Consider the following 27,777-nt stretch of genomic DNA (forward strand, 5'->3'; position numbering starts at 1 on the left):
GAACTTCACTGCAAGTGGAGCAAGTCCCCCTGCTCACTCGGTGGCAAATGAAGGCTGTGAGAGAGTATGAACACACACCTCTTTTTTTTATTTAGCTTGCTATGTTAGCTCTCTCTAACATCTCTATTCGGTGTAATTTGAAGCTGAATGAAAAGAATGAGTGTACAACATATTAGGAACACCTACTCTTTTCAAGAAGTACACTAATGAGGTGATTCAGGTAGAATTCATTATGCTTTACTGATATCTTATTAAATCTGAACCAGTCAAAAGAAAGGCGATGAAGATGAGGAGAAGCAGAGGACTTGAACATGGATTTTAGAAAATGAATGTGCTGAAGGAGCTGGACCTAAATATAAGAAAGATGTTGCCAATAGTTTGTACATTCAGTTCCTGCAGCTCCCTTTTGATTTTCCATGTAGAAACTAGGCTCAGGCAGCCTCCAGTTCTTCATCAAGCCTTTTTACAAAACAATTATGACACTCATAACACCCTCTTTCTTCAACCCCTCCCCCCCAATCTCTCCCATCAGTGCATAATTCACAAGCAACTCATCGCAAAAGCAAAGCCAATTGCATCCACTCTAAATGAGTGTGCAGTGCAGCGCCCACAGCAGCACAAAAGGAATGTCAGTCTCATGACAGACTATTTCACATTCTTTGTTTCATAATAATGGATGTAAGAGGGCGTTCTTCTTCTGCTGCTCTCCCAGGTAGAGGGAATGCAAACAATGCTGGAGTGCTAGTGTGGTGTCTGTACTCGCGGCTTTCCAGATGCTTCAGCGCTGTAATGCTGCCACTTGGCTCCCACTGTCGTGTGTGTGTGTGCACTGTACTGTGTGTAAACACAGTCTGTATGTATATATAGAGGGCTATTTTTAAAGCTGATCCACAAATAGTAGAAACGGGGCCTAAAACGGTCCTCGCCTCTGTTGCCATTCCTGGGCTGCTGCCGCCTTCTCATTCATTCATGAGTTTGCATGAATTTGCAGAAATACTCTGGGCTTTCTCTCTCTGCGTTGCCCTTTTGAAATGTGGGAATCTGCCCACTCATACCTGCTTTGCGGACATATCAGGAATCTATCCCGAGAGTCTGGATAATCATAATAAGAAAAGTACAGAAAATTGCTTTTCAGACCCAACTATCATGTGTTTAGATGTTTTGTGTATTTGAATGTGGAATAATTTCCATCCATGTAGTGTCAACTGCCAGATTGCCCTGCCACTATCGATGCAGATCACGTTAAACACAGACTAAAACCTGTTTCCTGTCAAGGAATTAGCACAGAACAGGATGGCGTTTGGAAATGGAAAATATGTAGAATCCACAGACTCGGTGGCTCCTGTCTGCTCTGCCTTCGATTGGGGAATCACATTCGGCGTGTCAGGCTGCCCCAAACGGGCAGCCGGTTGCCGCAGGCGACCAGCAGATCAGTGATGTGGCGGTGATGCCTCTAATGAAGCTGACACAGCACAGCCTCCCTCCTCGCGGGCCCCTGAGGGCCTCCTGCTCTGCATGTAGGACCACAAACACTCCCCCCAATGCCGTCATGTTTCAGCTCAATGTGCTTCTGATTTGATGGCGCCTCAAATGCTTTGCTGCATCATTTATTCTCTTGTTGTATATGAGGGGTCAAGGCAAATACAGTGTTTGTAGTAGCTAAAGTGGGTCACAGTATACAAACAATGCCTCTCTTCCCCTTTTCAGAGTCTCGCTCTCTCAGTCTGATGAATGCCTCTGTGTTGTTTTCCAGGAGCTGCCCAGTTAAGGTGAAGGGGAGGGCAGAGGACCCCAGTTCAGCCTGAGTGTGGATGACCTGTCCCCGGAAATAGGACCATGATCTGAAGAGGGCGCCACGCACCGAACCCCGTTCTTCCTCTCCTCCTTCTCCCTATCTTTTTTCTTTTTTTTTTTTATATTTACGGGGTGACAGCCTCCCTGCCCGGCTGCTTCCAACAGTGTCAGCGTGCACGGAGAGGACAAACTGAAAGAGACTAGACATTTTAAGGAGGAAGAAATACAACGACATCCATTCTTGACCTCTGACCTTGCCACGCCCTCTTGCCCCTCCCACCGCAACATCGGAAACATGGGGAGGAAAAAGATTCAGATTCAGAGGATCACTGACGAACGCAACAGACAGGTTAGTGCCAATGAAGTGAGCCAACAATATCTGAATGCATAAAAACTTCTTGACTTAACGCACTTCAGCCAGCAGCTGCATCAGTGATCAGCACCCTGATTACAGCATCCTCAGGCATCACTAACACAGAGACAGGTGACAAATTAAAGGAAACAAATCTCAGTAAATTAATGAATAAAAATAATGAATACCGATGCTTTCATACAGGAAACAAGTACTGCAGTGGTGCCATAAGGACAGGAATTAAACAAGCAAACGATAATACTGTATTAATAAGGAGTGGCTGGGTGGCTATAGCTTTGGTGGTAGAGCAGGTCAGCTATTAATCATAGGGTTTGTGGTTCAATCTCAAGCTCATCCTGTTCACATGCTGATGCTTCCTTGAGCAAGACACTGAAATCTAACTTGCTCCTGATGTATTTGTGAGAAGAATCCAAGTCTCTTTGGACAAAGCTTCTGCCAAATGAATGTAATGCACAGTAAAATAACAATGAACATACATGCAAAGGGCAGAACTTAATATGATCATTTATTGACTTTTAGTGGTATCATACAGTATTGGGATAATAGCACCATATTGGGCAGTTATTTTAAGAAATGTACGTTGTTTAAAATAACAAAATGAGTTGTCATGCATTCAGATTAATCATGTGTGATTTCTGGATTTCTTGTGTTGATATCACCATGGGAAGGTTCGTCCTGCCTCATTCCTGAATAATTACTTTCTTCTATTTGCTTAATGTTGGCTGCAGTTTTATAAATCTCCACTGGCATCAGAAACGTGTCGGCGCACAAGCTAACCAAACACAGTTCTTGTTGTCTCCACCTGCTATTTCTGGAGCTGCTGTAGCCACAATGTGTAGCTTTTGAGAAGGTGCACCAGCTATGACATAATACACAACTATAAATGCAGCTTAAGACAACATTTACAAACACATAGTTTGGTACCATGCAACAGCACATATACATTTAGTCAGTTTCTTAGATAAAACTACAGGTTTCATCATGATGGTGTCCATTGTCGAGCTCGAAATGACAGTTATCCAAATAATCTAATGTTTAACTGGCTTGAACCTCCCTGTAAAACAAAATATTCCTCCCATCCATCCTGCTCAGATCTAAGAAAGGATCATTTCCACTCCTGCACGACTGAATTCCATTGTGGTGACAGAAAACTGTAACTCGTGCGATAACAAATTCCCACAGGGATCCTTTCTGTTTTCACATGTCCCATGTAGCATGAACAGCATAGTGGCTGTTCTCTCAGCAGTACCACAACAGAACAATATAATAGCATCGTGTTTTATGAGGCTCACATGACTCCGCAGAGCAATCATGGGGTTTCTCAGAGCCCGCCCCCAGAGAGAAAGAGCAAGAAAGTATAATATTCCCCCTAAAAACAGCTTCAGTCCCTCTGGTTACATCAGCAGCATTGTCAGAGAGGATGAAAGGGTAAATGATCCATCTAAAATGAGTCAACTGGTAAATGGGCTTCGCTCCATTGAGCAGATTGAGTAATGGATTTGACGTGCCCACCTTCAAAAGCAGAGAGAGAAGCAAAACAAGACGGAGAGGGGCAGAGGCAGAGAAACGAGGTGCCGGGCTGAATAAGACCTGAGCGGTGTGAGCGCGAGCTGGCCGTAGGGGTTGGAAAATCATCCTCCGTTTTCTCCTCATCAATCTACGCAGGTTGCATTTCCATAAAGGAGAGCAAACTGCGCCTGCAGGGGGTCAGCAGAGTATGATGGCTTGTTATTCATCAGTACACAATTAGACATAAAGGAGGAGGGGGGTGCAACTATTTCTATCGGGCAGGCTCAGGTTAATGGAGCTAGCGTTTGTATCAGGTGTTGAACAGTTTGTCAATAAGGTGATGCACTCTGTGGTAATACATGGCCATAGCGTCAGAATCAAAGATTACTCATTGACCGCAATCAGGCGAGTAACAAGCAGCCAATGGTTTTTTTTAATCACTGCAGCAAACCGATCGGGGTGATGACATTTTGATGCCCGTATTAAACCAAAACTGCACTCAGCATTTACATTTCACATTCTCTGTTTATCTGATACCCTTATCCAGAGCAATTTACACAGTGAAATAGGATTCAGTTCTTCTATCAGCAACATTCAGAACAAGTCTGCTGTGTTTGAAGTGGAACAGTATTAGGATGGTAAAGAAATAAGTGCTTTTTACACGCTTGCTCAGTGTTGCTTCAGCTAATGAACAGTGCAGCTTCTGAAAGGAAATCAAATGAATTTTGGAGTACATGCAGCCCGTCACCCTCCTACGTGTTGATTCAGAGATGCTGCCATAAGCTCCGCAAAATAAACAGCGTTCAGAGTGTGGGCCCCGGCTGGAAACATGACAGCATCCCAAATACCGCATTTCTTATGGAGACAAAGACACACGAGAAAGAACAGTGAACAGGACTGGAAATGTTTGGATTGATCTGATGAATTTTTATTTTTGGAAAGTGTTTGTCACATCAAAGATAACAGAGAAAGGGTTGCCTTTTTATTGACCCTTCAGGCTGGAAGACGTGAAGAAACATAAATCCATAATCAGTTTAAGTAAAGTAAGTAAAAACTGTACAACGTCCAGCACAATGCAAGAGTACATGAAATCTAGTGTGAGGAGTTGCTTCAGGTATCCAGGGATTCCAAGAGAGAAGTCATTTCAGTACGAAACATTGAATCACGCAGCTTCTCGTTATGTTTTGCCTCTGCTAAAAACTGTTAAAGATTACACTTTGCATTGTAGAAGCCTGTTTATACATTTAGCAGTTTACTGTTCACTTTCAGTCAGTTTTGGATGAATTCAGCATCTGTACTGCAGTGCATTGGTCCCAATTGCAAGAACTTCATTTGCTGCAGCTCTGTTTTGCTTAGCTGAGGCTCATCTGTATTGTAATAGTTAGAGCCAGACTACCATACTAAACTGATGGAAAAACAGGATTTCTCACAAACAATGTTTAAATAATTACAGCTGATAGTCATAACATAAACCTATAATATTGTTAAATGATCCAGAAGACTCCTGTGTTTCCATCTTGAGAAACGTAGAGGTGTGAAGGTGAAGGAGCTGCTGGTTCTGGTAGTATTTTTTCCCTCTCTGAATAATCATTTCAAATGTGTCTCCAGGATAATGGAGCAATACTATAGGGCCACCATATTTCTGTACTTTGACAGAAAAATAAACATGAATTCTCAGCAATAGTTTGGTATGGCTGGTGACTCCAAATACCAGGATACCCAAGAGCCTCAGCTGCCATTACTAAGCCACTCAGAGGCACAAATCAAAACTGTAGCAAATTCAAAATGCTTAGTCGTTGCCGCTGGGAACAAAACATGGCACTATTGTTGCTGAACTCATCCCAAACTGACCCATAATCTGAACGTGAATGATTCAAGCTTCAAGATTGTGTTATCAATTTTCTACAGTGTAATATTTAGTAAGTTAGTGACACAGGTAACATAATTTTAATGTTTATGCACCTTGGGAGTTTTAGTTAACTTTTCTCCTTCAGTTTTTATGTCGTCCACAGGCTTGTACCTTTGACTTTATCAGATATTTTCTAACATTTATTTGTGCTGATGATTCAACCAGGAGCGTTTCATCCATCCAAGCCTTGGAAGTGTCCCAGCTGTCAGTCGCCTAACTTTATTTATGAGAAAATGGATGGGATTTTACTTCTGAAATAACTTCTCTCACTTTGCAACTGTGTTGAGGATATCATTAAAAGAAAATGTTGAAATGGGAATTTACAGCTGTGAAAAAATCTCCCTTTCACTTTCAAACTTTAAACTCCTCATCTGGCCCTACAGTAGATGAGCTATGCCACATTATACAGAAAAATCAGGCTAAAATGGCAGACAGCCTTTTAAGAGTTCATGTGTCAATTTTTCAAGTTGAAAAGCAAGTTTCATCCATTGTATGTGCTTTCTTCCAATTCAAATTGATACAGATCCCAAAAAGCATCATGTATGATCAGTAGATCAGTGTCTAGTTTCAACTGTTCAGACCTGATTGTGTGAGTGAGACGGTAAGCTAGCGAATGAAAGACAGGTATTAGCTACAGGAAACAGCGAGAGGAGGTTGCGGTTGTCAGTGGTGGTTTCCTCATCCATCTGCCACACAACCACAACCTCGCCAACACACACACACACACACACACACACACACACACACACACACACACACACACACACAAATGAAACCACTCGCCCCCTTTCTTTCTTTCTCTCTTCACTGAGGATGTCTTATTCTTCAGTTGCCATTGGTTACCTGGCAATTCTGTTCTTAATGTCAATTACCTCCAGCTTGTTTATCCTTTGTGGCAAACACCGGGATCGAAACTGAGACCCAAAGTCACTACCCCGCCGTCCACTTTTTCTAAGAAAAGAAGAAGAAAGAAAAACAGGGGTTTTATTGGGATGTTTGGAGTTACTGTGTTTGTTTTCAGCCCCTTTGAATGACCTTATAATTTGTTAGGAGAGCAGTTGTTGTTTGCAGAGGCTTGTCTCTTCATCACCAACCACTCTCGCCATCCTGCACAGCCGTAATTTCCTCCCTTTCCAACATCGCCACATAATTTATCTGCTCATTCTGTGTGTGTGTGTGTGTGTGTGTGTGTGTGTGTGTGTGTGTGTGAGAGAGAAGGAGAGGGGGAGGGAGATATGTAGATAGACAGAGAGATAAAGATGGGGGGGAAATAGAGAGAGCAAGGGAGGTAAGATGATGGTAGCAGTGTGTGATGAGGTGGGAAATGGGGGGCGGAGGGGAGGCAGGAGGGGAGTCAGTTGCCCATGGATACGACCCCGATATAATTTGATTTGTGGCAGCAGGAAGCAATGAGTGAGCGAGCGCAAAAGTAGGGAGGGAGAGGGCGTTGGGGGGGTGATGGAAAAAAGCGAGAGAGAAGAGAGGAAGAGAAAACAAGGGCGAGAAAATAAGAGACGAAGGAGGATGATAGAGAAAGAGAGAAAAGGAGGGATGAGGGAGGCTTAAAAATGTCAGCCTCTGAAGGAAAAAGGAGCAAGAGATATGAGAGATGGAGTGATTGTGAGTGAGAAAGATGGAGAGACTGAAGGTCTCACATGGCTGCTTTTCTAGCTTTCATCCTCAATGACTCTATCTTATCTCTATCTTTTCCTCTCTTTCTTTCTTTCCTTATTCAATTCATTTCAATTACATTCAGTTGAGACCTGCGCTGCTGGCACGGCAGCCTGCAGCCAAAGAAATACAGTCTGCATCAGTGCAGGTAAACCATAGAACTCCATTCATTATTTTAATAGCACTTTAACATTTGTACATTGATTTGCAAACAGTATTAGTACAGTATACTCTTTTTTACATTTAAGTGAAATATTAAGTGTTTCTGGAAAATGTAAGGCAAGGCAAGTTTATTTGTATAGCACATATCAACAACAAGGCTAAGGGCTTTACATAAAACATAAAAGCAGCATAGGGCAATATAAAATAAAATGTAAATACACTGAAAAAGAGTTCAATAGAAAATAAAACCAAGCTAAAACAGGAGAGTAAAAGTTACAGTGCAGTGTAAGAAATGAACAGAAAGTGTGACTGTAAACTTACGGGGTCTTGGATCACACAGTAGTGCTGAAAACCCCCAACCAGTGATGTCACCGAAGGTGTTTTAGCTTTTACGTCTGATGGGAAATGTGTTGATGTCACTTGTGTATGTGGCCTGAAGAGCAGCATGCTTGAAACCTTTCTGCCTCTCTTAACACCTTCATTTAATTCCAGCATCCCATCTGTGTACACACTTTTTATTTGCATTTCTCCCATATCAAACACCAGATATTGTAGCGGTACCTGAAACTTCTTCTTCATTCTCTTGTCTTAATCTTCCTCTCCCTGTGTGTGTGTTTGTGTTTGTGCAATCCTGTGTGTTTAATCCAAACAAAGGCAAATCTCCCTTGATTGTAAATACCAGTTGGTTCTAGCAGGGAAGCGCTTCTAAAGCCAACCAGCAGACAACAAGGGACCCTGTGCTTCAGCAACACTCCCAGTTCTGTTCTGCTTGTTCACAACTGAGGGGGCTGGTACAAGTGTGTGTGTGTGTGTGTGTGTGTGTGTGTGTGTGTGTGTGTGTGTGAGGAAAAGAGAGAAATAATGTGTGACAGAAGGAGAGTGTGAAAAAGAGAGCGGGAGAGAGTGTGTGACATAGAAAGAGAGCATGGAAAAGAGCATAACAGAGTGTGAAAACGACGAGGAGAATGAGTGTGACGGGAGAAAGGGAGTGTGTGGAGGGAAGAAAAAGCCTGTGTGTGTGTGTGCAAACTACAAACTGATTACTTGAAAGAGAGCATGTTTAGACACTCTGTCTAGAAGTCTGTTTCCTAAAACACACAGTACTTTCATACAATCAATCAATCCTGTTTTTGTCCCAATGACCCCCTACTGCAAACTATCGGCCTTAATGCACAACTACAAACCAGTGGTTTTGTGGTCTCTGGTCCAGGACGATCTGAAGTTGAGCCTTAAAGGAATAGTTCAACAATTTGGAAAATATGCTTTTTCGCTTCTTGATGGCAAGACTTCAGGAAGTCACTGCTCCCGGTCAAGAAATAGTCCGGCACATAACTCACCGTAAAACCTCAACTTGTCATTTTTAATCTTTGTTTTTTGTATGAATAAAACGAAATATAATATGATAATTAGTGAGCTTTAGAGGTGCTGGTTGGCAGATACTTTTAGCTTTTGCACAGAACAATGCTAGCTGTTTCCCCCGTTTCTAGTCTTTATGCTAAGCTAAGCTAACTGTGTCCAGGCTTCATCTTCATATTTAACAGACAGACTTGTCTAACTCTCGACAAGAAAATGAACAGGTGTAGTGACCAAAATGTCTAACTATTTTTAAATCTTTAAATTTGCAGATTTTGTTTTTAACCAAAAACAAAAGTTTTTAAAGGAGCAGATTTTCAAGCACTTTTTTTGTCCTTGAAACATCCCAAATTAGCTGTTTCTGGCTGCAAGAAGACGCTGTTAACCAGGAAATGAGATCCCCTTTTTCCAATTATTGATTTTTAAAATGTTTGATCACTAATTGACCTTTTTTTTAAAAGATTTTTTTTTAAAGTAAACATTTATTATTTCGCTTCTTTGTTTATTTTGCTTTCACAAGGGTCTGTGAGATGTATATTTTGTCATCTGCAAGGCCCGTGTCTGCAAAATGTATGACTGTCTGCACATGTGTGAACATATCCGCTTATGCTGACACGCAGTGTAGTATTAACAGACTCATGTCCACTGTCCACCCTGGTGTCAGCGTCAGTTTTGGAGTATATTAGGAACTTAACTGAAGCTGATTGGGCTAGTTGCGTTTTTAGACCCTTAATCAAACTGTTTTTATTATGTATTATGATTATATTATGGTATTGTGGTCTGACAACAGGAGCAGAAAGACAACACATGTAGGGTGTGAGCAGCTTTAGTTAAACACAAAGTCAGCCTTCACAGAGCGAGTTGGAGGCACAGAAAAAGCAGGCTTCTTTGTTGGTGCAAATGAGCCAGACATGTTTGTGAAAAGTCTTAATGTCTGGTTTAAGTGACTGATTATTTTTAGGTTGAATTTGGAGGTAAAGGAAGATCAGTTTATCGGTCTGTATTTTTTGTAAATGTGTACATTGACATTTGTTAAAGTTCCCACTCTGCAGTCCCGCGAGACATTTTTGACTCCCTGAAAATGAAAAGCTCTTTCAATAAATTTTTATAATTCTTTGCTTGTCCCCAGGGCCCCGGTCCAGCTCTGGGCCCACATCATCAAACATTTAGGGCAAAGGGGCCACTTCAAGACATATTTTTCTTTAAAACTTTTTTTTTTTTAAATTTAAAGGGTGAAATAATGCCACTTGTCCCCAGTTCAGTTTCCTTTTTTGAAGAAGAAGAAGAATATTCTTGACATTAGTATCAGTATCATGAAACATGACAAGATAAGTGACATTTTCATTTGTTTTAGGAAAATATGGATTTTAAAAGAGACCTTTTGCAGTGTTTTGTCTCATTTATTATTGATAAAAACATCGGATTTTCTTTCTTTTCTTCTCCACCTCTCTCTCTTCTTCTACCAGGTGACGTTCACCAAGCGGAAGTTTGGTCTGATGAAGAAGGCATACGAGCTGAGTGTCCTGTGTGACTGCGAGATCGCCCTCATCATCTTCAACCACTCCAACAAGCTGTTTCAGTACGCCAGCACTGACATGGACAAGGTCCTGCTCAAGTACACCGAGTACAACGAGCCGCACGAGAGCCGGACCAATGCTGACATCATTGAGGTAACGCGAGGGAGGGGGTTGTGGTGGGTGAAATAACAAGAGTACTGTGTCCTTAAACTCCCCAAAAGGTAGAATTTGCATAAATATAACACAGTGACATTGATTTGACCATGGTAAAGTCCTCGAGTCAAAAAGTCCAGTTCCCTGTTAATGATGGAATTATTACTTCTTAAACATTTTCATTCATAGACTTAGAAAGAAATATGAGTAAGGCTATGTGTGTGAAAGTTGGAAAATCAGTTTGCTGTATTCTTAGTTACTGTTTATCCTGGTCTTTGTTGGTGCGTCCTACCAGTAAAAAAGCAGCTCATCTGTTGAAACTGATTCTCACCTGGATTTTATGTCCACAAAGTGTAAAAACGATTGGTTGTGGGATTATGTTAGCTTTGGACAGGACCAGGCTAACTGTTTCCCTTTCTTTCCAGTCTTTATGCTAAGCTAACTGTCTCCTGGCTTCATATTTAACAGACAGATATCAGAGTGGTGTCAATCTTCTCATCTAACTCTCGCAAGAAGGCGAATAAGCACATTTTCCCAAATGTCAAACTATTCCTTTAAGAGGACAATAGAGGGGAAAATGCAAATGAGCTGCTGACTATGCACCAGAGTCCCTATAAGTTCATAAAAGAGAAACTACAGATGCTGCACATCGTATTTTTTTAAATCTATTTTTGACAGATTTTTGTCTTATGGATTTGTTATGGCTATTTTTTTTTTATTTACACAAATAAATCCATGATTTTTTGTTTGTCCTTTCAAGACTGAAAATGTTGAGCCCTATATGTAACCCACCGCACTCCCAGTTTGGAGTTGTGGAGTCCAGACTATCCCAGTGTTGTTTATGGCTGTACTCTGGCTTACTGCCTGCTAGCTTGCAGGGAGGGCAGAGGTAGGGACAGCTGGGCCTCCCCCCTCCTCCCCCCCTTACCCCTCTGGCATTGGCCCTGTTGTTACCAGAGACGTCTCCAACAACAGCAACAGCAACAACCGCAACAAGCCAACAGACAACGCCTGAAACCCAGTGGAAACCACCTCGGCACAAAATGGCCACCAGATAGAGGAAGAGCGGCTGAAAAACAATGTTTGTTCATTTGCACATTGACTAGAAGAGAGGTCAGTGATGAGGTTAGGAGAGAAGGTGTGAGGGCAATCATTTAGTTCCGTTTTTATGTTTTTGTAATAGGAATATATTTTTTCCTAACATCTTTCCTCCCTGTGGGAAAAAGCTTAGCTGGAGCTCGTCAGGCGAACACGGAGCACATTCACATGCCTTGCTGACCCTTTTATACATAATGGCACTCTCATGAATTGAACACGAGATGGTTAGCTATGATTCAGCGAGCCATGTACACTGCAGTACAGCACTCAGGCTTCATATGGAGCGTGAACTTAAAGCTGAATCTCATTTGGGTTGGAATATTTCTCACTTGTTTTTACACGTATTGCTGCAGGAGTTCATGATCGGTCAATCACAAACACTGTCAACATGAAGTCACCACCACATATTTATTGTCATGTTGAAAGCTGAGGTTAAAGCCATATTCCAACAAAAACACACTGCAAAGCAGAAAACGAGATGGCCAGCACGTAAATAGATTTAGGCCAATAAAGTGAGCACTGGCATTAAAGTTAAAACTGAAAGTTAAATGACTGAGTCACAATGTCTTGATCTGTTATTTTTGAATTACAGGGGGATTTCATTTTGGGAACTTTTTGTCAAATTGGCCACCTTATTTTGGAATAAAACCATTTTTTCCGCATCTGTAGCAAGGCTCAAATTGCATTAAGTAATATTGTGTGTTGGTAATAATCTAAAATGAGAACAGAGGAAAAATAATGATTGTAGTGGGACTTAATTCCCAGGACTGTTTTTATCAGTTTCTCCTAAACTCCTGTATGATCGCCATGCTAAACAAGGGAGAATATTCCAATTAAATTAAATATAAATTTCAACCATTTGTTCTCTGCCAGTTTTGGATTTACAGCCGTTATGAGCAAAGCGATACCTACCTGTGTCCCAGAAGTGGTGAGCTTTGACACCAAATGATGAGTATTTATTTCCCCCTTTTCAGGCTGTTTTGTCAAATACGTTATTGGAAGAAGCCCAGAGGCTTCAAAGATTATTTGATTCATCTCATAAACCCCTGGGTCGGCTCCTCCGACCTCTCACTGCTGCTTTAAGGCATAATTCTTTCCCAAGTTGTCCGAAGATATCCACAAACATCAAAATCAGTCACTAGCTGGTGTGCTGGAGCTAAACACCCCTTCCACTGCAACTTTTCCAGGAACCTAGGAACCTTTTTAGGAACTGAAGAGATATAGGGAGCTGACGTCATGTCCGGACTTCAACATTCTCTCGTTCAGCATTTCTTTAACCTGCAATATTAGGCTTATGGAAAATGGGGTTTGTTAAAGGCCGCTAAAAACAAAAATATTGAATAAAAAACGGTATTAGATTATTTGTTGTTTTTTTTAAATTACTTTGGTTCTCCATACATTTTGACCAGAGAAATTAGGGTCTAATAAATTTTGTTCCTGACCCCCCCCCCCGCTCTTGGGATAATGTGAAAAGGGGACTTTTAGTTTCTAGTTTTGTTCCTGGGACTATTTGGTCGGAGGGGGCTTGAGGTTAATGGGGCCAAAGCAGAATACATCCAATGAGATTTAATCCAATAATGGATAAAGTCCAATAAGGACTGAGATCTCAGTAAAAGTGTTGGTGAAGCAGTTTTGGATTTGAGTGGGCAGAAGGTAAGACTGAGGTAGCAGAGTTTGGTGCCGTATTTTATTACCTTCACTTCTCTGTCACTTCCTCTCTTCCTTTCACCCTTCTTCCTCTCTTTCCTTCCTCCTAAGCTCCTGATTTGCTCGGTCACGACGATTTCTCCCGTCTTTTCTTATCCTTCTCTCTCTGTCTGTCTCAGAGTGTCAGCAGTAAAGCCTTTCTGTAGGCTGTATCTCCAGCTGCAGATGGCTCTTAAGTGTATGTGTGTGTGTGTGTGTGTGTGTGTGTGTGTGTGTGTGTGTGTGCATGCATGCGTGCCGTGGCAGGGCGTTGGGCTGCTTCGGGCCACATCAGCTCAAGCTCCACTGGCCCTGTTTGTGTGCGTACATGTGTTTGTGTTTTCAAGTGTGTCACTCTGTCTCTTTCTCTCTCTTTATGTGTGTTCATTTATGTATGTATGTGTGTGTGTGTGTATGCATAAGTCCACCTCTCTCTCTCTCTCTGTGTGTGTGTGTTTGCACGCTCTGCAGTGGCCCATGAGAACGCCTCATACAATATTCAGGTCTTGTGCACCACTCGGTTGTGTGTCGGCCTCTGTGTGTGTGTGTGTGTGTGTGTGTGTGTCCTACATGGGATCTTCCCTCCTAGACCGGCCTGTATACTGCCCCCCCCGTCCTCTCTGTAGGCCAGGAGGTATGTAGCAACTTTCTCCCGTGTCTGTCCTCAGCTGTCCCCTTTGCCAGATGTGCTGCAGTACACACCTCCTTGTTAAGCGGGTGCTAGTGCTCGAAACCTACATTTGAGAAAAAACTGCTATACCACACTGCAAATAGCTATACCAAAATGCTAACAAAACAATATTGCAACACATTTAATTTAATGAGACTATGACATGTTACGTATGTAAAACCTTAATCTGTATAACGTAATTAGTAAATACAGCCATCACATAAATGTAGTGGAGTAAAATGTGTAATATTTAGTTCTGAAATGTAGTGGAGGAAAAATGGAAAATCCTCCAAAAAGGAAACATTCAAGATGCTATTCAAAGGATAAGGCTGGTGCTATTCTAAATTTTAAAAAATCCCATTAAAAAAACAACAACATTAGTCCGCCTCTAAATACTTTCTGAGTTCCCTGTTTTCTCTGTGGCTCTCAGCTCCAAGCTCATTGGTTCCTACTGAAGATGTGAATCTTTAAAAGTGTCTCACAAATATATAGTTTCCTTTTTTTTAAAGGCTTAGTAATTTTGTAAAACAACAGGCCGCTGTAGTTTTCATCAAACGTCACTCAAACAGGAGGAAATAGTGCATTTGTTGGGGACTATTTTCAGCGGCGGATGAATTTGGTGCACACATTTGGTGCTCTAGTGAGTATTTGGGACAGCAGGACGGTGTATTTGGGACTGAGTCAGAATAAACTACAGTGTGTGTGTTCATGGTGATGAAGGAACGTGTCAGCCAGTGCAACAGTGCGGCTCACTGATGTGTTTTTAATAGTTTCTGGACAACAATGGAGCTCTGTGGCTCAGAGGAAGAAGATATATCAGGCTTTGATACACACACAACACTTGTTAGTAGATACATTCATTGTTTGTTTTAAGGTTTTCATGGGATTGGTTGACAATGAGAAAATGAATCACTACACCTATCCTGTAATAGAATACTTCAATAGAGCATGTAGTACCTTTATTCACCTCAACTAAAACAGAGCCAGGATATTATTGGATATTTTCTGGTCTGCTCCAGTTCCACATTAAAAGCAACACCTTCACTTCCCTGGAAGGCTTATACTGTGAAACATTGGCAGGAACACTTCCTGAGAGTTTCATTAATGCTTGCTTGACAAACATTGAGAAAGAGTTATATGTTTGAACAGACAAGCTGTTATCTGAGACCAGGTCATTATTTGAGTACCATCTTTTATTTGATTCATCTCTTAAAACCTTATTTATCACCATATTTGTTTTGTAGTGACATGTGTTTTAATGTAGCAGCAGTCTTATTTTTTCATAAGGTTTCTCTGTTAGCCTCTCCATCTTTTGTTTGGGTCACATGGACGCATGTTGTATATATTTAAAGGGCATGATGGGTAACATGTAACAGAAACACTTGACATACAATATTGGGACTTTCTGGGAAATTCAGAGTAGATCAATGTGACAGTATGGATGAATTATACAGTATTTATTAAAGTTGCAAGATTATCTGCACTGGCACATGGTGTAACATCGCTGGTGGAGGACAGAGCTGAGACGTACTGAGTGACACAGAGAGAGAAAGACAGAGGGAGAGAGAGAGGATAATTGGATAGTCACAAAATGTGCACATTTACCGCTCTGCCTCCATGAGTCTCTCCAAGCAAGTGCTTTTGAGTATAAATTATGAAGTGTGGATATAGTCACGCAGGCACACACACACAAACTCATACATGAACGCACACACACACTCGTGTTTTGGTATGTGTATGCACGTGCATGCAGCAATGTCCCTGTACGCTTAGAAGCACTTAGGTGTTTGTACTTGCTACATAGTGAGGACTGAAACACGTTTTTTACCTACAAGTGAGGACATTTTGGCCGGTCCTCTCAACTTCAAAGGGCTGTTTGAAGGTTAAGACTTGGTTTTAAGGGTTAGGTTAGAGTTTGGTTATGGTTAGGGTGAGGGTAAGGGTTAGGTTTTTAGTTGTGATGGTTAAGGTTAGGGTACAAGGGTGTGTGTGAGAGAGCATGGACTTCATCACACGCTTAGACATTCCTTCACTCCAGTGCAAGGCTGAGAGGCAATACATATGCACACACAGCCTCTCTCTGAGATGCACGTGCTGCTTGAAAGAGTGTGTGTGTGTGTGTGGGCAGCCTGCCTCTTCTGCCAGAACGTGTTAATCCGCTTGACTGCAGATCCCAATCAGGGCAAGGGAAGGAAGAGAGCGAGGGACAGAGGGAACACGAGCGAGCGAAATGCTAAAAGAGCGGCGGTGAAGAGGCGAGGAGAGAAAGCAAGATGGGCGGAGAAGGGGGATGCCCTGTTTTCTTTAAGCGGCTGAAGGAAGGCAGATCTCACCAGTGAGCCTCTCTGCAGGGGCTAAAGGACTTTGGGAACCGCCCAGATCCTCCTGGGTCACGGCCAGGGGAGCCTCACATATCGCAAAACACCACTTGACAGGATTCGCCCCTTAAGTAACTCATTCAACAATTCCAACAAAATCTATACGACCCCAAAACAACAAAGGTGTTTTCACCTCTCACCAGACTTGTATACCCCTCTATCCCCTGACCCCCCTGACCCCCCTGACCCCCAGCACATACACAGCTTGGAGGTGATGCCTCTGTTTGCCTGGAGATGCTCCTCGGCTAATCCTGCTTTTCTATCCGAACTCTGAGGGCCTCCTCCTAACACCTGTCACATCCTGAGGTCCTAATCTGGACTAGACGAGGTCACTGCAAGGCCTTTCCTTATACATGCATGATTGGTCATCTTAGGTCAGCTGATCGCTCTCACTGGGACTTGTTTGAATGAAGTTAGGTTTATTTAAACAGCCCTTTATCACAGAACATGTCTCAAAAGACTTAATGAAGACAAGCCTGACAAACACTAACAGATAAACCCTCTGTCACTAAACAAAATGATGCAGCCAGCCAGGGCCAAAACTACCATTGAGAATGCCTGTATTGGGTTATATTTTGGGAAATGTCGGGTGTTACATGATCTCAAAGGGAGTTTACAATCTACAATTAGACACATATTACACATGTTGGGTATTTTAAGAGGGATTCTGATATTTCTTAGTTTAAATGTCTTCAAATTTGACTGTTTTTAGGCCAAAACCTACATTAATTACTATTAAAGGGTTACAACTCTCAATACCTTGCAGTGCACTTAACAACATTAAGTCAATAATGTAGATGAGATTTTTTTTGGTGGCAAGTGATGCTTTGTGATGGGAGATTTGTCACAATTTGGACTCATGACCTCAGTATTTCACACAGTGTTCAAACAGTATAAAACAAAGAAAATAAAAGACAAGCCACATGATAGCATGTACAGAACAGGCCTCAATAACCAACACTCAGAGCTCTGGTAAAGGCAAAGAAAACCTTCTGAAGAACAATTTTTAAAGACAATTTAGAGATCACCCACACAGGGATGGCATTTAATATTACGATACCATCATTATTTTAGAAACAGGCTCATAAAGAGGCATTAAGTCTATTTAAAAAAAACAACATAATTTTAATTTTGTTTCTGCTCATAGCTGCATTAACACAGTTTGATTCTAAGGCAAGGTACAAAGTTGAGGCATCTTATGTCATTGCCTCAAAATGTGAAATGAAATGAAGGGTTAATTGGAAGTGATTTCTCATCATTACAACAGCAATTCTACAGCATTTCAAGGTCAAGGATTTCAAAAAGATGTCTTCTGTGGTGTCATCAAAATGATTAATAGCCCTACAATGAAAAAGGGCCAAGACTCCATTAAAAAGATATTAAGTACTTGAAGTCCTTGATTAATGAATTAGTGACTCATTTCCAGACTCACTGTTATTGTAGAGATACTGAATGATGAACACCCAACGCAACCCCAAAAAACAAACAAAAACACACTCATAGCATTTCATTAATGAATCTAGTTTCTATCCAAAATGACCCCCTTGCCACCCCTTTGTTCAGCCTCCATTAGTGCAGGAAAACATACACCGATCAAGGCCAAGACGTTATCTGTTTTGGCTGACAGGCCATCTGCAGCCGAGGAGGGACGACCCACACGGTCGGCTTCCTCTGTAACCAAGCAAGTCATCCCGAGGCCTCCCAAGAGCCAGCGAGAGCAGAGGCCCATTAACCTCATAGATAAATAGTTCCAGTCAGAGCTGGAGGAGTAATGGCTGTTTGGGGTAGTGATGAGTTATCAAACAGAAACTGTCAGAATGTAAAAGAAGACACGTACACAAAACAAAACAGTATGGATGATAAATCCAACTTGACGACCTGATTTGTTTATTACAAAAAAATGGAAATAATCTGACTGTAAAGGCAGATTTTTCTTTTCTGCTTTACCAACAGGTGACCTATAAAGTAAAATTTGGACATTTCACAATAGCAGGTCTGTGTTTATTGAGCAGTAAACGAGACGGTTTCCTCACGTCTCACGGCTCGGTAGGTTAGTGACACAAGAAACAACAACTGCTGATCTATAATACAACATCTGAGCAGCTCAGGAGCAGTGGAGAGACTGTGGACATGATGTCCTATATGACTGACTGAGTACATGTGTGTGTAACTTGTATGCGACACTCTACAATGAGAAATGACATTACATTGTGCTTTGTGTTGACCAGAGCTGCAGATCCTGCCTGCTACCTCAGTCCTTCTGGGTTCATATAAAGCACACAGTCATTATCTAGAAAAACACACAAAGATGTAGACAGTCTCAGTTAAACATGTATATGTAGGAAAAAATGAAAAGTATCTGCACGCTGGTTTAAAACTGCAAAAACTTAATTGGACTGACTGTTTCGAGTCTACCAGGTCCTCATCAGGCAAATGGCCAACGTGACAAAGGACAACCTGAGTTTCTGTACCAATACCAAAACAATACTTTTTTTACTACTTACTTTGATTAATATAAATGTGTTTTACTACAGAACCTGTTTTTTCGAGGGAAGCCAAATTTCCAAATGTTAAATGACGTATAAACACAAGCTGTCATACAAGACTGTATTTTATTGACAAAAATTGGCAAAATTTTGATTTAAATCAGGAACTATCTCATCAAAGACAAAGAAAACAACCCTCGAATCTGGGCAGGCATTTGATGCCAACTTCCAAAGGTCAAGTCAAGTTAGTTTTATTTATACAGCCCAAAATCACAAATCTCCCTCAGAGGGTTTCACAGTCTGAATATGATAAGACACCCTCTATCTTTAGACCGTCAGTTTTGATGTTTTGAAGTATAACTCCACAAAAAAAACCTTTAACTGGGGAAAAAGAAAGGTGGTAGAAACTTCAGGAAGAGTAAGAGAGATGGACAAACATGCAATAGATGTTGTGTGTACAGAGTAGACAGAAAAAACTAAAGTGAAATTCGAATATGGAGAAACAGAATGACAATATTAAGTGCATAAAGTGTAATAAAGAATATGAGCCAGCGAAGACATTGTGCAACTTCCAGGTGGTTCCAGAAGGTAAGAGATGTTAAGGGCGAAAAACACAGAAGGACGAGTGTGAGACTTTCTGTGAGAGAGCGAGAGCTGCGTTAAAGGTGGTGGGCTGAGAGATGAGAAGGCGAGAGAGACAAAAGGAGGGAGAGAGCAGCAGCGTTTCATGGAGAGCTGGAAACAGAGGTCGGGTGGACACGCGGGTGGGCGAGCGAGTGAGCCAGAGGGGAAGGAAGGGAGGGAGATGGGGGCGGGGCTTGTCAGCAGCTGCAGCCAGTCAGAGGCCGGCGTGGTGCTCTGCAGGGTGAATCTTACCCTGGCAACACAATAGAGCGAGAGGGAGAGGGAGAGAGAGGGAGAGAGATGGTGGACAGGTGAACAGATGGCTGACTGACTGAGAGACAAGCTGATCGGTGGGTGTGTGTGTGTGTGTGTGTGTGTGTGTGTGTGTGTGTGTGAGCATGTGAATGTACTGTAATACAACTCCATGTTCAAGTGTTCACTGTGAGAGATAGGAAACAGAGAAACTAAGAGCGAGAGAGACAGAGAGAAGGGGAAAGATGTCCAAAAAACAATATCAAGTGTGTGCTTGTGCATATGAAGGAACATAGAGACAGTGTAAGAAGGAAGCGTACTGTGTTCACAGCAGTACCAATTTCATGTTAGGAACAATTTCACTTTTAGACCTTGAGAGTGAGAACATTATCGTAAAGTGAGGACATTTTGTCTGGTCGTTGCCTCTTCAAAAGCCTGTTTGAGGGTCAGCCCAGTATCCCTAGGAGTTTAGTCCAGATTGGATGGTTCCATACCTCATGATTTACGTCCAATTTAAATGTTAAGTGCCAATGCAGGACGTGGGCGGAAAGTCAGAGTAAGAAGTTCAGGGTGGCGGATGGGCATGTAGCAAGTCCTACTTTCATGCCAGTTCACATCCTGTCAGAGACCTGCAATTAATGTTTTCCTTTTTATGAACCATAACAACTATCTTTCCCTAACCGTATCCAAGTGACTTAGTTGCCTAATAAACCTTACCCTAACCATAGTTTATTTGCCATGATCTTTCCCTAGCCTTAGCTATACGGTAGTTGCCATGTGCTGATATTGTACAAAGTGAGAATTTGACAAAAGTTGGCATTGGACGTAAAAACAAACATCACTGAGCGCAATCTGGGGTTTTGCAGAAACATCCAATATAGATGTTCTTGTCTGGCAATAGGGTTGGGGTAAAGACTTGGTTTTAAGGTTAAAGGATAAATCAGTTTTATTTAAACCTGCGTCTTATTTTATTGTTTTTGCCATTTCCTATTAGTAATTATAACAATCACCCAGTTAATTTCGGAGATCTGGGAACATGGCGACATCGCTAGAACAAAGTCAGACCTTAAGAAACACGAGCAGTCGGATGATCAGAGCCCCCCAGGTTAGACACTTATTTGGAAGACAAAATGTGGGCAAAAGGTAAAATTAGTAGACAAACAGTCCGTTGTAAACATCCATCACAGTTTACTATGGATGCATTAAGGGAACTGGATTCGTGTTCCAAGATGGCGCCCCATTCGTTCCAAGGAAAGTTGCTCACTGGGTGCATATGCCAAAGAGGTTGTAATGATTAACATGGGAGTTAGAGAATGCCAATACCAGTCACTGATGGTCCTCACAAGTATTCAAGTACTTTTAATATTTCTTAGTATTCAAGTGTGTTATGTGTGTATATGTATGTGTCGTACATGTGAACGATGCACCAACATGGCTCCAGTGTCGTCGCAGTTTTGTATGCAGGCTCTTTATCTCTTTGTGTCCTGACAGTCGGGGGCAGGAGGTCCACGCCTCGATCACATCCTCCATGCAGCCCTCTGTCACATGGCGTCATTGTCATGTTGAGGTTGTTTTATTTCTATTTATTTCATTTTTCCTATGGTTCTTTTGTTCCCTCAATTTTTAGGTCAGAACACACACATATCTGCACGGCAACTGCCACTGCAGAGTGTGTTTTCTATGAACTGTGGACAACAAAGCGCGTGGTGGCGGCTCCCGTGTGTTAAATTTGCATTAAGCTGCAGATCAGAGCGCTGACTTGTTCTGGTGAGACTGAACAGCTGAATCAGGCGACTGTCTCCGTGTTGGAACAAATCTGTCTAATAACCCATTTCTGTGGGTAGATAAAATGCAGCTTTGACACTGCGATAATAATAATGGCTTAGAGTTTTAATGAGATTCATATCAAAGAGCACTATTGTTATTAAAAAAAATCTCTTTACCCTGACATCCATATGGCATCATTACCCTCTTGCCCTCACCTGTTTTGATGACTTAAGGCTAATTCATCCAAAATTAAAAGAATCTGTCTCTGGCTCCTCGGGGTTTTGTCGGGAGCTCTTGCAGGTACTAGTTACCATCGGCTCCACTTCCGAGGCTGAATTGCATTCAGTTGAATCATCCTCACTTAGCAGTGATTGTGCACAGTGGGAGTCATGGAACATGTGCTTATGTTTTAATCAGACCACCACTAGACTGCAGTCACACTTGACACAGCATACTTAATTAAAGGAAAGGGTGTGTGAAATACTGAATATGACCTTAGAGTACTTTATTTCTTGTGGATAATCTATGAAAAGATACACTGTAAAAATTCGGATTCATATTTGTTTGTCATTAAGCCCTTAAATAACCAAACCAGTATTTTTGTTATTTTTAAGTATGAATTATGCATACTTTACATTTTTGCTTACATTTTGAAATGTATACTAAATTGTTTTAGATTTCTTAAAATGTATTTTTCCATTTTAGACATGAATTGATGTCCATTCAATGAAATGAAGATGAAAATTATCAATTAGCAGACTCTTAAAACTCGCCTGAAATGTGTAGTCTATCACAAGTGAACGTAAAGTTAAAGCTACACAAATATAGGATTAGCGTTTTAGTGTCTTTCAGCTCATTGTTTTGGTTTAAAGTCAATTTACTGCATTGTTCAGTTACACTGCTTTTATCAACCTTGCTTCCAGCAGCAGGAGGCTGCTGTTTTCAACAAACCAAACAGCTGATATCGTAAACAATGTTAGCCAGTAGTTGGTGGAACATCTAGCACCCAGTAAACCAGATATTATTCTCAGGAGTTGGTGGAGACTAAACCAGAGCCAAAAGGAAAGTGAATATTGGACTTAGATTCATCATCTCCAAATGAATGCTAATGTACTCCATGTCTTCAGGATGTGTAAATAGGCAACTGTTTGTAAATGGAGTAGAGTAAATGGACTAAAACATGTAAAATCACTTGTATGGCTTTTTAAAGTCTTATTTAGAAACATCTGCCAGTGCAGTAAGATTCTTGTTTCCAATAAAAATCAACTTGTTTCAAGTAATTTCTAAAATCAAGTTACATTTTTCTTGATTCAAGCTCAAGATCAGCCTGCCCCTTTTTTTTGTTTCAAACTACTGATGGTCATTTCTAGGAAATTCTTGAAAAAAGTAGAAGTTGTCTCTTGGGGACATGATGTAATATTCTTCTACTGTACTGGCAGATTTTTCCAGTTTTAAGAAAGTAAGGTTTTCAGGACTTGATAAGATGGAGATTTTTTTTTTTGCAGTGTACTATTGTCTATTTCCTTTTGCTGATAGATTTCAAGGCGAGGGATTTTCTTCTTCTTCTTCTTCTTCTTCTTCTTCTTCTTCTTCTTCATATGGCACTCAGCTCTAAAGCTTGTATTTGGACCACAGAAAGCTCTCCAGCTCCAGTTTAAGATCCATTTTGCTGCAAAGATCTATCTGCTTGGCTGTGTGGTCAAGGGCCCACCAGGCAAAGCTACTTAACGGCAAATCTCGTTAAGCAGAATCCTCTCAAAATAAGAGCCTCTATCCCCCCACCCCCGCTCTCCCTCTTTCTCTTCTCACCCTTTCCAAAGTGTGCTAACACTGACACAGCCTGACTGCCGTTAGCCACGGCGCTAACACCACCGCGTGCTTTCTAACACACCCTTTACCCTTTTGCTTCACTCAACCACTTTCCTCAGCTCAAGGCCTCACACCAATTAGTAACACTGTTGATTAGCCGGTGTGCAGAGGTGTGATGCCTCAGTGTGTCTTCTGACATCCAGCTCAGGTTTATACACAGTTTCTCGCCCTGTAAAAGTGCCACAGGTGCAGTGCAACAGATCCTGTACACTTGCTAAAGATGGGGGTGCTTGTTTCTTGTTTTCTAATGCCACATCCGTTGATTTGAAAGCTTTTAAATCAATTTAGATCAATTCAAGAATTTTAGTCAGTAGTTTCTTCACCCTTTTAACCCATGACTTCCCGAGAGCACCTGCCGGGTGAGCAAGTATATACTTTCTTTCACGTGGGCGGCAGATGTTACGAACGTTGACCTCGCAAATTGTTCGAGGATTATCAGAGGTTGAGAATGTGTTTTCTGCAGGGCCCTTTTTCTACGTCTTGAAGATGATGCTAGAAAAAAAACCCTCCTTGTATATTATCACCAGGGTCAAAGTGTTCCATCTGACTTTTACTGCTTCATGTTTATACAATGAACAGTGTGGGAGTCAGCAGATATCGTGCAATCAAGATGGTAATTTGTGTTTGTGTGAGATGAAAACGGCTTTACAAAGTGTGTCTTAAAATCAAAGTGGTAATCTCAAAAAGTGCATGAAAAATGAAATGTAAATGTGCCTCCTCCTTTTCCTCCTCTGCCCCTCTCTGACCGCTTCAGACGTTGCGAAAGAAAGGCTTTAACGGCTGCAACAGCCCAGAGCCCGATGGCGACGACTCCATCGACCAAAGCCCGCTAAATGAGGACAAGTACCGCAAGACCGAGGACCTGGACAGCCTCTTCAAACGCTACGGCGTGAGTACCGTCACACTTTTGTCACCTTATCTAACCTTCCCTTTCTCTTCTTCTCTTTCTCTATCTACCTCTCTTTCTCTCTGTCTGCCCTCTTCTTCTTTTGTTTGGGGAACGAAGGCTCTGAACAAGAAAGAGCACCGGGACTCTGAGAGCCCAGACCCCGAGGAGCCCTTCTCCCTCACCCCCCGCACTGAGGAGAAATACAAAAAAATTGACGAGGAGTTTGATAAAATGATGCAGAACTATAGGCTGTCAGTGAGTACCGTCCCCCCTCTGTGTAACCCTGCCCCCTCCTCATGTTGGTACCCTGCTGCCGGAGGTTTTCCGGCTGCTGATGGCGGCCTGACTACTCACAGAGCACTCGCCTTCACCATTCCCCACCCCTTTACCTCCTCCACTTCACCTCTTACCAACAGCACCTCCCCCCACCCACCAAATCACTACCCACAACCCCCTCTGATGGTGTGTGACTGAGCAAGGAAGGTAGGGCAGAGGCCAGGCTGACTGACTTAAGGGCAAACTTTTAAAACCAGGGCTGCAACAAACGATTATTTGCATTATCAATTAATCTGCAGGTTATTTTCTTGTTTGATCAATTAATAGTGCACATAGTCCACCTGTACTGACATATTTCATATCTTGTTTTAATAATAAAGGGACTTCTAGGACTCAAAAAGATTAAGCAGATGTCAAAAAAGTATAACTTTGTGTGAGTTAGAAATCCTTAGAAAAAGCAGTATAACACCAAATAGGGCATTCTTAACTGTGATTATTCACCTGAAGTTATAGTCATCACAGTGAAGAGCATCCTCAGGAGTATTATGGGTTTAATACTGTTTCTGGTGCCTCTGCAAATTCAGTAATGTACAAGAATAAACAACAGGAGGAGAGGAGTGCTAACTAGGTCCCTAGTTTTCACAAAAGTTGGCATAGCAACTGATATCACAAGGGGAAATCGTGCTTTATGGTAATAATCAACATGTTTGGAGCATGCCTTTGAGCAGTCGGATTGCTTGGCTGAAAGTACCAATTGGGTAATACTTTGCAACACTAAAGAAACAAGTGTGCAATTGCAGACATGCTGAGTCTATTCCTGACATTATGCAGGTAACGCAGAGAAGGCCAGGGTCGTCATTTACAGTATTACTGTGGTCACTTTGGTCCCAGTGTAGTTCCGCTCCTGCGACTGGATGTGCTCCTGACATTATCCAGGTTCTGCCTTCTGACTGGCGCTCTGCCAAGCTCTTTTACCGCTCCACTCCTGTGCCAATTTCGCTGTGATTCATTTTTCCTCCGTGCTCAATAATGCCATTAATGTCACTTTAATGAGTAGCACTCAATTTACAGCCCCTCTTCCTGTTTGCCTGCTCCTCTGATTGGTCACTTGGGATGGGACACAGTCACGTTATGGTGCTGCAGGAGAGTTAAACAGTGGTTATTCCTAAAATCATGTGTGTGGTGATGTGTCTGTAGAGAAAAGCTAGTTTTTTTTGACAACCTGGGCCTGGGTTTCACAGTCTTAGTCATCTTTTACCTTAATAACTTAATTTCTTAACGTAATTGTTGTAATCTGGAGACACAATCAAATCAGACCAGTTGTAAACTAAATCTGTGTTTGACCTTTTGCCAGCCGCTGTTCTGCCTGAACATATAATATATATGCATCAGGAGATTGCACTCTTGTCGGTTATTGGGCTCATTTTTAAAAAGAACGCCCTGTCGTTAAAATAATTACAATAAGTACAATGCGTGGCAGAGTATACAACCTTTAAAAATATGATGGACAAAACTACATAAATAAGACCCAGGCGGGAAAAAACTACACTTTTTCTTTAAAATATAGTTACCGCAAAAGCGTTGTCTCACATACATCAGATCAGGCCTAATAGAGAAAGTGAGCCACCTCTCAAGTCTCTTCTGCCGTGGCAGAAGAAGAATAGAAATTAATCTACCGCCCCTGGAGAGCCGCAGCTCTTGGCGCTCTGCGATTGGATGCTAGCCGAACGCCCCTAGCGGGAAGCATCCCCTCCCCCACCACCACCACACTGCCCTTCAGCCTGCCTGGTTTGCCCAGCACACCTTTCACAGGGCACCAGCAAACGGAAGCATACATCACCACCCACCACTCCTCCCCTCAGCATCATAATCCCCAGCATGACAGCTAGGGGCCGGGATATACAAGCTTAATCCCACTTGTACTAAAATACCTCCTGAGGTAGGGAGAGAGTGTCGAGGGAGAACGGGCAGAACACTTGGCTAGACGAGCCCCGAGCTAACGTATCCGTGCCTGGCTGTGGTAGGCGAGGAAAAAAGGGAGCTTTTTTACCGGAGGGTCTCTGGTTTGATCCTTTTCTGGCTCTGAGATTCTGTGTCGGGAAATTGAATAAGAAATAGATTTCCTCCTTTTAACAGCGAGCTCCGTGGTGCCCTTGAGCAAGGAGCTGAACATGTTGAATGTCTCCTGTAGAGGCTCCGTATGAATGTGAACAGTCAGAATGTGAAACATGAAACTAAAAATGCTGCTTGAGCTGCACAGTTAATCACATCTAATTTAGTCTTCAGATTTTTGTCTTTCACAGTGAATAATCAGTAAATTCTGTCATTTTCTCACCTGTACTGAAGCATTTAATTTCAGTAAAATAACACTAGAAAATAATCAAGATCAAGCTTTTGATGCCAAATGTAAGACGATGAGTAAAATAACAACTTTAACCCTTAAATGTTCAGAACTTAGTTTTTAATTTCAGTTTTGATCACAATATATATTAACGGTGTGAACATCTTGTTGTCATCTTGTTGTTAGGGATAAGATCAAATGTTAAGCACGCTAACATTCCCATTGAGATAAATGGTGCTGTAATACAAACATTCATTCAATTAATTCTCAAAAAATTATCTAATTTGTTTACTATCTGATGATATGCGATTATAACTAGCATTACCTTTTTTTAAATTACAAATTTTACTGTACAGATTAATATATGAAAAACCTCATCATTATGAAATTCATAATCATTGTTCAATTATCAGTTATTGCTGCAAGACCTCGTTCTTTTTTCGATATGACGTTATCGCCCAGCTGTAACACAGCCTCATCCTACAGAATATCTGAATAAACAAAGTTGCCTCAGTGGAATATAGCATCATACATTCGCCTTAATAGACTCTTAGTACTGTATGTTTCTTGTGAGGAGAATAAAACAGCCATGTAGGAATATGTTTTCATCAGCAAACATTAACGACCTTGAGTGCAATATGATCATTAGTTGACTCTCTAAGGCATTGCATTGATGCGTTTGGTGACCCTAAGTCTCAAATTGTAATTTCAAACCATGAAAGCATCGGAAACATAAACATTCTTTTTAATTAGTGTTTGGAGCTGCGGATAAAGCAGTTTTCCTTTGAATCAGACTCAGTGAATCAGAGAGTTATTCACTCTCTTTTTAGTTCTTTATTCAAACATTAGGGAAGTTGGAAGGGAGATACATGAGGGAAAGCAACAACTAAAACCTAACTTACTGGTCGACTGCTGAGACGTCTAAAGGTCACGCAGACACTTCTCTAAAGTTGCTTCTGTGTTCAAATCCACAGCTGCTAACAAATAGGATGTGACAATC

At 41.6% G+C, this 27,777-nt stretch overlaps 1 protein-coding gene across 19 annotated transcripts in view; it reads left to right on the top strand.

Annotated features, from left to right (window-relative positions):
* Positions 1–27,777, top strand: part of mef2d (myocyte enhancer factor 2d) — a 102,012-nt gene that overhangs the window by 37,907 nt on the left and 36,328 nt on the right. For 12 of the 19 annotated variants that reach the window (XM_044208488.1, XM_044208499.1, XM_044208497.1 and 9 more), the window contains 3 exons: positions 1,754–2,143; positions 10,238–10,441; positions 24,278–24,415. In XM_044208488.1, coding sequence (XP_044064423.1) covers positions 2,090–2,143; positions 10,238–10,441; positions 24,278–24,415 — 396 coding nt within the window. In that variant the 5' untranslated portion in view covers positions 1,754–2,089. Of the gene's footprint in view, positions 1–1,497; positions 1,518–1,753; positions 2,144–10,237; positions 10,442–24,025; positions 24,161–24,277; positions 24,416–27,777 lie in introns of those variants that run through there. The other 7 variants (XM_044208493.1, XM_044208500.1, XM_044208505.1 and 4 more) reach the window with 2 other exon arrangements.

This window comes from Siniperca chuatsi, linkage group LG9 (assembly GCF_020085105.1).
Source record: "Siniperca chuatsi isolate FFG_IHB_CAS linkage group LG9, ASM2008510v1, whole genome shotgun sequence".
Taxonomy (NCBI): Eukaryota; Metazoa; Chordata; class Actinopteri; order Centrarchiformes; family Sinipercidae; genus Siniperca; species Siniperca chuatsi.